Source organism: Ornithodoros turicata, chromosome 7, assembly GCF_037126465.1.
Source record: "Ornithodoros turicata isolate Travis chromosome 7, ASM3712646v1, whole genome shotgun sequence".
In the NCBI taxonomy this organism is placed as follows: domain Eukaryota; kingdom Metazoa; phylum Arthropoda; class Arachnida; order Ixodida; family Argasidae; genus Ornithodoros; species Ornithodoros turicata.
The window spans coordinates 13,868,009-13,878,709 of record NC_088207.1 but is presented as its reverse complement, the minus strand read 5'-3'; the positions used below and the strand labels follow the sequence as shown (position 1 = coordinate 13,878,709).

The 10,701-nt window shown below is 46.5% G+C and overlaps 1 protein-coding gene across 1 annotated transcript; it reads right to left on the bottom strand.

Moving 5' to 3' along the window:
* Positions 1 to 4,806: 4,806 nt before the first annotated feature.
* Positions 4,807 to 6,516, bottom strand: LOC135400477 (zinc finger MYM-type protein 1-like). The gene has a single exon (XM_064632308.1). It carries the CDS (start codon positions 6,514 to 6,516, stop codon positions 4,807 to 4,809), a length of 1,710 nt encoding a protein of 569 aa, XP_064488378.1.
* Between the last annotated feature and the right edge of the window lie 4,185 nt (positions 6,517 to 10,701).

Below are 10,701 nucleotides of genomic sequence, written 5' to 3'. Positions count from 1 at the left end.
TAGAGCAATTGTCTCTTTTCATGTGCACGTCTACACTTAATTCAAATTATATCTATGCTCATTTTATTGATTAAAATTTTATTATCTGGTTTAGAATGCTCTAATATTCACCTGTCGTGAGAATTATTGTTTTGACTTTGTTTCAAGTATTTACTCCACTGATATTCTATGAGTTGTGATGTTACTGCCTGAAATAATTATTGTGTTGTATTTGTTTCAATTGTTCACTCGATTGACATAAGTAAAAATAATCTCTAAGATGGGAATGCCTCATACCTCTGAGTTGCATTTCACATTTGATATTTCTGTGTGGTTCTTCTATATAGAACTTTTGTGTTGCAAGATATTACACAAATTGATGTAATTAAATTTGTTTCTCGTTTTTGATTGAGTATTGTTGCTACCATTTAATAATTTGGACTTTCTCTACATGTTCAATAACAATATCGCATCTGTACAAACTTAGTCGACTTGTCAACCACTTTGATGAAAGATTTCCGTTTCAAGGAAAGGATACGAAAAGATAGTGATCCCCGCGAATAATATCGGCATCTATTTGCGCTTCACAATAAAATATATCGTCTTTGAACTATCTTATCTGACCTCTGGAGTGCCCTGTTTGCTGGACGAAGGAATATAGCCCCGAACCTTTTGAGTGATAAAGCATGGAAGTTGCTTCGTTTTGGTCATATACATAGAGACATAAAGTCTTCCGGCTTTGAGGAAAACAGTGAAAACCGAGATGAAAACAGTGCATATTTTCTATGTCTTGGATACCTCCATCAAGGTTCGTAGTGTTTGTTAGAATGAAATTGTATATTGTTCGATTTTATGATGGTTCAACGATAGATTATTTTCCTCTGTTGTTGTTTACGTGTCGCCGCTTAGAGTGTTCCTCTGTTCTTCAGCGTGAAGTCTGTGCTATAGTGTTAAATTTGTAATATTTCTCCTTTTGATAGATTGATTAGCTATTATTTCTCTATGTGTTGGATGAAGCGCAGGTTTGGCTCTCTATTAATTGTAGCTGTTGATTGTGTTGTTTCTCGTTATTTCCTTACGTCTATGCTGTTCACTTAATAAGAAATTGATAAATTAAAAGTTGTGTAATGTTGGAATATGAAACTTAGATTCCCTATTGCGCTCGAAATGTTATGACAGATATTCACGCTATTGCAATGATGGTTCTCACGTATAGGACTATTACTTTTTATAATACAACTTGTAATTTGATTGTAATCATATTGATTAAGAATATCTTCTTTGTAGTGGTATAGATTTTATTTCCTCTTGTGTCCGTGTCGTTCTTGTCGTTCGTCTTCCGTGGTCTTCCATACATCTATCGGCACCCGTCTTCAACAAATCAGGGCAGATATCATCAGATCTGGTTGTTGGCTAGGAGCCAACTATATATGTTATTGGTATTGTTATATTGTAATGGTTATTGGTATTATATTGTATTATTGGTATTGGTTATATGGTATTGTGGCTAGGAGCGTGCTATGTGGTGAAGTTCATTTTTAACATATCTATTTTCTGTGTTGGATTCATAAAACAAAGTAATGTTTGTAGTGTCTCTTAGAATGAAAATTGTATAGTGTTCGATTAGATTATGTCACGAGGACGATTTTATGATAGTTAAAATGATATATTATTCTCCTCTGTTGTTTTGATTAAGAATAACTTTGTAGTGGTATAGATTTTATTTTCTCTTGCGTTCGTGTCGTTCTTGTCGTTTGTGTTCCGTGGTCTTCCAGGGTCTCTGCTGTTCACAATTAATTACATACATCTATCGGCACCCGTCTTCAACAAATCAGGGCAGATATCATCAGATCTGGTTGTTGGCCAGGAGCGTGCTATGTGGTGAAGTTCATTTTTAACATATCTATTTTCTGTGTTGGATTCATAAAACAAAGTAAGGTTTGTAGTGTCTCTTAGAATGAAAATTGTATAGTGTTCGATTAGATTATGTCAGGAGGATGATTTTATGATTGTTAAAATGATAGATTATTCTCCTCTGTTGTTTTGATTAAGAATAACTTCTTTGTAGTGGTATAGATTTTATTTTCTCTTGCGTTCGTGTCGTTCGTGTCCCATGGTCTCTGCTGTTCACAGTTAATTACATACAATTATCAGAACTTCCCGCCATTGCAATGATGGTTCTCACGTATAGGAATATTAGACATTTTATAATACGACTTGTAATTTTGTTTGTAATCATATTGATTAAGAATATCTTCTTTGATTAAATGTGGTGACCGTTTCTCGTTTTGATATGGTATTGTGTAGCTATTGTTTCCCTACATGTTGAAGGATATGTCGGTTAGGTTCTATATTAACGCTATGTGTTGATCGTGTTTATTCGAATTATTTCCTTATGTCTGCGCTATTCACTGCATAAGAAAGTGATTAATTAAATTTGTGTCATATTGGAATATTAAACTTAGCTTCCATATTGTGCTCGAAATTACTTACATCTATCAGGTTCTCACGTCTCAGACTTTTTCTAATAAAACTTGTAATTTTGATTGTAATCTTCTTGATTATATCTTCTTTGATTAAATATGCTACTGCATTTTAATTCTGATTCATTGAAAACTTGTGTGTATGATTACAGTTCATAAAAAATATTGTGTTTGATATGTTATACCTATTCCATGCTATTGTATCGTACCTGTAATAAGTATATTCTTTGTTACATGTATTGTATTCTGTTTCTTCTGCTTCAGGTGTTTTGGCTTGTTTTTTCTCCTTCACCTGATTGACATCACAATTGGCATTACAATTGGCACAATTCCCAGCACTATTGGCTTTGATAAATATATTTCAACTTGTACTTTTTGTGTATGACTCCTCTTTGCATGTCTATGCATGTTTTAACCTCGCGGACAACCCTCCGCACACGCCGCGCGCACGAAAAAATACGCGAAGGACCCAAGGCGAGGAGGAGGAGGAGGAGTGTCGTTGGGAGGAACCCGAGAGGTCTGCCTGCCTGATTAGGCGGCATGTTTCTCGGGAAGGGAAAGGTGGTGGAGAGGAGGAGAGGAAAGGGTGAAGTGGAAGACCGAGCGGAATCCGCTCGGGGTGAGGATAGCTGCGTCCATGGGCCGACTTCAGGGGAACTGTGCCGGCATACGCCTATTACATATCTGAGGGAAACCCAGGAAAAAACCCAGACGGCACAGCCGGCCCGCGGATTCGAACCGCGGACCTCCCAGTCTCCAAGCGCACGCGTTACCGCTGCGCCACCGGAGCTGGTGGGACCCGAGGCAGGGTCCAAGGGTCCAGGGTTCTGAATCTCATGATCTGTGAATCTCACCGCCTCTATACTACTACCCTCTTCTTCTTGCTGAACCTCATTCGTTGGCATATTGCCGTGCTTTGGCTTGATGAACTGCATAAACTTAATATTGTCACGTTTGACGTAAAGGATGTTTGTAACGTACACGTGACGTAAAGTGTGCATTTTCCTTGAAATCTCCGTCGAGGTGCACTCAGAGTATATGGGAATAGGTTAACTTTTTTATCAATTACGAAACATAGGACTCGTTCAAACCTTCAGTGAAAGAGACTTAGGTTAGGCCTTGTTAGGTGTACGAAAACATTGACACTGTCTCCTACAGCCGAGGAGCTGACTACACAAATTGCGTTGTACCGGGACCCTTTGTGCCGAAATATTTTTCGTGTATGCTTTTCATAGACCATTTCACGAAGTACGTGCGGTTTTTATGCAGCTGAAATACCCTTTCCATGCTCATTTAACGAAAGCACTAATCGACAAAGCACGAGCTCTGCACTCTAAGGAAAAAAGGTATGATTTTCTGCCCATTTCGGTAGAGCTGCATTGCAACCACACTTCTACTCCAACCAGTTTTACCTTTTGGGTATAACAGCAGAGTAGAAACAAACTACAGAGTAGAATCTGTCGTTCTACCTGCTTGGGTAGGAAATTCTGCCCTTTTCTCTTAGAGCAAACGTGAGCATAGGCGTCGCACGCCAATTTTCCCGGGGCAGGCGAGCCTGGCACTCGGGCGGGGACGGGAGGAGTCCAGCGGTGCCCGAGCCGGAAACGAAGTGACGACAGTGTGCAACGTGTAATTTATGTGGTTGCCAAATTCTCGGCTGGTACATGATGGCAGGTGCGTACCGGCACATTAGATAGTAGGAAGCAGACACGAGTATGAGCGAACGACGACATGTCTTTGGAAGCCACGAAACAATAGCATTCTTCTAGCCAACAATTTGAAACGTGTTTTCCCTAGGAGCTGTTCGTTTGATAAACTCGTTTGCTACAGCGTTCAAGTCGACATCACGAGCTAGCTCTTTGTGGCAATGAAGCAAGGCAATATGATTTAACCGGGCTTGTCCCATTGTTTAACGCAAGTAAGTTTTGAGCCGCCGTAGGCACGAGAAGGACCTTTCTGATGTGCAAGACGTCACAGGTATGGTCAATACAATTCGAAGAAGTTGAACAACTTCTGGAAGTATCGTCCTCAGTGGTTCACCTTCCTTTCCTGAGAGCAGCTCTTTTACGTCCTGAAACGAAGTAAGGCTTACGGAACGCTGCTTTGCAATGTCCAACAGCATATCTCGATGAAGCTGAAGGCGACCTGCATCAAGATCTCCTTTATAGAATTCGCACAGATAAGCGCTGTCAGTTTCTCCCATCAAGAACTTTTCGACTTTCGTCACGTGGGCCCACATTCCGGCAGGAAACCGAGTGCACAGAGACGCATGAACCGTGTCAATTACCATGTAGAACCTCTGTCGATAATAGGCTTCCGAGGATCTAAACTCGTGTGCTTGAGATCATTTGTCGTAACGACGTGGTGCTTGTCGCTGCCTTATCGGAAGGCTGGGGCTCCCAGTTTTGAGCTCCTCAGCCGTGGCTTTCACCGTGCTCCCAAAGCCAGGGAATTTGTCGCGGAGTTCAGCAACACATTCTTTAACGGCCTTCACTATTTGCTCTGCATGCCCAAACTGCAAGCTCTTCTTCTGCAGAGCAGAATTTGCGCTCTCCAATCTCTCAAACACCAGGATCATCAGCCTGAGCATGAAACATGAATCAATTTTTCCGAGCGCTTTTGCATAGCCACTGGCTTTTGCTCCTGTGTCATTCTTTTCATCCGATGACAGAGCGAAAAGGAACTGCACCAACTCAGAGTAGTTACTTGACACTGACCGCAGTGAGGATGCCTTTAGCGTCCACCGGGTTTTACAGAATTGTTTGAGGGCCGGTGTCCCCTCCTTCTGGAACTGTTCGAACCAGCTGAGGCGCTTTGGAGATGTTTTCACAAAATTTACCAAGCCGGCGAACAAGCTGACAAAGTCTCGACGCACATCAATTTGCTTACACAAGTCTTGCAAGACTAGGTTGAGAGTGTGCGCAAGGCAGTGTACATACATCGCTCTTGGTTCAATATCCTGAACTAGGGCTTGAAGTCCACCGCTTTTGCCGGACACATTTGCAGCCCCGTCGTAGCATTGTCCGCGGCAGTTCTCAATTTGAAGATTCAGTCGGCACAACACGTCTTTCAGAATTGAGAAGAGGGTGCTTGCTCTCGTATCGGTCGTCACGTAAAATCCAATAAAGACATCTTCCACTTCAAGACCCTCTTTGACGTACCTGAAGCAAAAGGATATCTGCTCCTGCGTGCTAATATCAGAGGTCTCGTCAGCCATCACCGCGTAAAACAACGCGTCCTGCACTTCTCTGATTAGGGAACGGAGCATGCTGTGGGTAATGAGTTCAAGCATCTCATTTTGCAAGTCCGGCGAAATCCACTTACACCTACTTTTGTTGAGCCATGGACCGAGACCTGGCACATCCGCTTCCCGCAACATAAGAAGCTGCCTCAAGTTACCTTCGTCCTCATCGTGACCGCGAAGTGAGAGCCCTTGACATGCCAGAAAGCAAACAGACGGCAGAGCTGCCAACAGAGCTTGACGACTTTGCTTCATTTGGCTGAGCTTCGATTCAGAGAGCGCAGTCGCTACGTTAGCTCCTGTGCTTGCAGTTCTCAGCGCCGTGGAAGCTTCACGATGAAGCTCTGACTTCTCATGACTCCGGAATCGTTGAAGAGCTTTCTTCCAATTCTCGAAACCTCGTTCAACGAATGCAACGTATGAGTCTTTGTCTCGCGATGTGCATGGAAGCGGGATTTTTTTGTCCCTGGCAGTGACGCAAATGGCACAGTACACCTTACCAATTTCAGCGTTGTAGGAAAGCCATCCGTAGGTGGATTCCCAACTCTTAAGGTAGCCCCGCCCGCCGCTGCCTTTGCTGGATGATGGCTCGTTCTTCTCATGACTTCCTCCAATGGTAAGTTTTCCAGATGGCGGGGATGGCCCGTCTCCTGCAACATCTGCTGAACTGGCACCAGTGGACTTACCAGCAGCAAACTGGGTGTTAACGTCACTATCGAGTGGTGAAACACTGACGGTGTGTGGATCTTGCGAGCTGGCGCTTTCGGGAGCATCAGTAGACAATCTAGGCTTTTTGATGACATACTTGTCCATTCTGCATGTCGTGTTGACGGACCCTTCTCCTAGAACAACGTGTCGAACAGAAATGGTCGTCGCGTCTGCCGTGCAGCCGGGGCGAGCATGCAAGGTCACTAGCAGACGCGGCGCTTGCCTTCACTGGTTGCTTGCATGGCAACGGCGGGGGGCTCCCGGCTCTGGAACCTCAGAAGCGTTTAGGTTAAGCTCACGCCGCTGGCGAAGGAAAGGTGGAGGCTTCTTGAACTCACAGCCCGGGGGGGGGGGGCACGAGCCCCACTGCCCCCCCGTTTTCGACGCTTATGAACGTGAGAGAGAGGAGCAAGGGAAAGGGACGCCGCCGCTTATACCCACGGGAGAAAAGCCGCGTGTGGATTGGCATGAAACGGTAGAAGTACCGTCCTGCTGCGACTGTGGGTGGGAAATTCTACCCTTTTTTCTTAGAGTATACCATTCCTCTACCTCCTCCACCTCCACTACGGCCTTCCGTGACCCCTACTACTCCTCAACATGCAGGGTGTCCCAGAAAACGTGCCATTGAATTCTAATTAAAACACACAAAAAAACTACGCCACCTAGAATCATGCGGTCAACGGCACTTGTTCTTACTAGGTTTTTCCCGCCTCCTGATGTGCATGTCATGTAACAGAAGTTTTATTATGTAAATTTTTGCGAAGTGAACTCGGAAATCTGCCGAGTACCGTATTTTCACGCGTATTAGCCGCACCGCAGATAAGCCGCAGGACTCGTTTTTAGATACATTTTGAAAATGTTTTTGCACACAAGCCGCACTCGCAGATAAGCCGCGGGTAATACGACCCGACTTCTTTGTGCGCTAAACCAGTGATGCACATACAAAATCAATAGAGACGCTCAACGCTCGTCGACGCCGTACTCCATGCCAGCTGCCCTGTTCCCGTACTGGTCCGCGAAGTCGACGACTTTTGGTTTGAAGCCGCTGTCGTAGCTGTGCCTTCGCGTTGGAGCCATGCCTCACCTCTAACTGCCGTGCCCGTGTCCACGAATGCTGCTGCTCTGGTCAAATGAGAACTGACGCTTAGCTGACCACGCTTTATCCCGATGTCAGGTGTATTGAACCCTTCCTGTGGGTCTGCCGACAGAGGAGACCGTAGGGAAGGCCATTAACCCTGTCCACATTCCGGTGTCGTAATGATGTATAACAAAGAAGGTCAGTTCTAGTGTTCTACTAAGATTGTGCCCTTGTTGCGTGTTTTTCGTGGATTGACGGGATAGTGGTGACGGGATAGTGGTTTTCTGACGCTATCATAGAGGATGTCAATGTACAGCGGCTAATGAGTGGCGGAGAGATTGCGAGATTCCTGTTTGTGATGCACTACGAGTATGGGATTCCGATGAGCAGTGAGAAGGACCTCAAATCGATGTGGACATGCGAGGAGTGCGTCACTACATTCTTGAACCTTTTCAAGAGGAAATTCAATACTTTCTCTTATGGTTTCCCAGCTGAGACACTTTCAAGACCACTGGTTCGCCAATATGCGCAAGTCCGTCGTTACTGTTGATATCAATACTGTCCGCCAAGTATTTTCCGAAGCGTCAGATGGAGCTTGGCGGGAATTTATCGAACGAATCGGTGTTATGAACCTGTACGGAAATCCCACACCGATGAATATCCCACTGCCCCTCGAAGACATTTCCAACTTACTCCGCCTCCTGGCTGATCCACACAACCAGCCCGCTAGCGTCGCCTACATGCTGCTTGTCACTGTTCACTTCGCATCAAGCGTTCTAACCCACATGTTCAGTGACCCTGTCCAAAGTGTCCCGCAGTGCTGGGGAGTCACCGTGAGTGCGAGAGTCATATGGGAAGTGTTGTACGCGGAGAGCCTGACCAACGAGGCCGTGGACGATCATTTCCGAGAATTATACGAGCAAGCCGATGAGAGCGCGATCAATATGGCGATAACCTCGGAAATGATCCCCGCGAAGGACCGAGGGCAACTGGAGTCGGCACTGAAGGGAGTTCGGCTCATTCTTCCACGTGACTCCGCCGTGATGGACGTCGAAGTTCCCGATATCACACATGTGTTCGGCGAAAACTTCGTGCGCTAACAAAAGTATACGTACCTCGCAAGCTACACAAAGATGCAAAGGAAGATTCCCGACGCGCGGACGTCTCGGTTGATCCAAGGCCTCGCGAAGCGGTCCGCAACAAGCTTCTGAGTTGCACGGATGCCAGGGTGCGCCAAGTCGTGGAGAGAACAGAAGACGGCCGGGCGACACGTGACAGGGACAAAAGGCCTAGGTTGGGGAGTCGACGTGGCGCAACAGATGGCAACGGAGGTGCCGGGAATGGGGAGGTCTTGCAGCTTGAGGGAAGTGGTGTTAGCTGTGCGCAAGCGCTTCAGCTCTTCATCGTGGAGTTGGGCAGAAGCGAGGGCTTTGTGCGAAAAGCGCTGCGTGGTGGTGGAAAGGGCAGCAACTTACGGCGTCGGGTGGAGCGTTTCCTTCCCCCGGTACGTGCCTGCTCTCTGTGCACATTTCAGCAAGATAGGCGAGCTGTCGAATCTCCCTTGGGGAATACCGGCTGCTGGCAGAGTAGAAAGCGTAGGTCAAGGGCTTGTGGTCGGTTAGGATGGAGAAATAGCGACCTTCGAGGAAAAAACGGAAATGCCTGACCGCGAGGAATGCGGCCAGCAACTCTCGGCCAAAAGTGCTGTAGCGCTGCTCGGTTGGTTTGAGGGCTTTGGAGAAGAAGGCTAATGGGGCGCCGTGCTGTGCCAATCCGCTGCTGCAGCACCGCGCCGACGGCTATACCAGAGGCGTCAACCATGAGTGTAGTCGGCGCGCCGTGCCGGGGATGGCAAAGCAGAGAGCAAGCGGCGAGACCGGCCTTGATCTTGAGGAAACTCGATTCGGCGTCAGAATTCCACAGCAACCCACTTGATCCCCCCACAACCCACAAAATCCCACGTGAAATGGGGGATCAGTTCCATTCGATGGAATACGTGACAAGATCAGAGCCAGATCTTGAGGAGAGTATGCCGGATTCTTCTCTGGAAAAGGGTGAACACGACATTCGCTGCACGACCAATCAGAGCACGGCCTTGAGAATGCACCGTTTCCGGTTTGTCGCCAAAACGACATCCGGTTCCGCAGCAAACACGGTCAGCGCCAACCGCTACGGCGACTGATACTGTTATCGCTTCTGATTTGAGGACAGAGAGGACCGTATATGCCTTTTTATGGCAATTCAAATTGCCACAAAGAGGCGTGCGCGTCCCATTTTCAACAAATCAGGAAAGTGAAAGCTATCATTCTGCGTGGTGGCTGGTTCCGAGAGCCCGTAGTCGCGGAAGGACCGGAAGTCTTCTTGGCGCCGAAAGTTGTGATGCGGCCTTGTTTATGTTTACACGAGAATGTCATGTATAGCGATGCCACGGCGATTCGAGCGTCTGGACAGCTGCTTTCTCCTCTGATCGACGATTTCGGAGTTCGGGAGATTCTCTTTTCCGACAATCAGCTTTGCTGACACTTATGCTGTTCATAATTGTCACAAAAAAAGGCGTACGCCTCCCGTTTTCAACAAATCAGGGCAGATAACGATATCATTCGAGATGATGGTTGGCTTGGAGCGTGCTATGCGGTGAAGTTCATTTCTAAGAGTGTAGGGTACCCTAGTCAGACAGCAAACCTAAGCCCGTTAGCGGAACGGCCGTTACTTCACCTGGAGTCCAACCATAATTTCGAATGACATCGTTCTCTGCCCTGATTTGTTGAAAATGGGAGGCGTATACCTTTTTTGCGACAATTGTGCCGTTCATAAGTGCCGCAAAAAAAGCGTACACCTCCTGTTTTCAACAAATCAGGGCAGAGAACGATGTCGTTCGAACTGATGGTTGGACTCCAGGTGAAGTAACGGCCGTTCCGCTAACGGGCTTAGGTTTGCTGTCTGACTAGGGTACCCTACACTCTTAGAAATGAACTTCACCGCATAGCACGCTCCAAGCCAACCATCATCTCGAATGATATCGTTATCTGCCCTGATTTGTTGAAAATGGGAGGCGTATACCTTTTTTGCGACAATTGTGCCGTTCATAAGTGCCGCAAAAAAAGCGTACACCTCCTGTTTTCAACAAATCAGGGCAGAGAACGATGTCGTTCGAACTGATGGTTGGACTCCAGGTGAAGTAACCGCCGTTCCGCTAACGGGCTTAAGTCTGC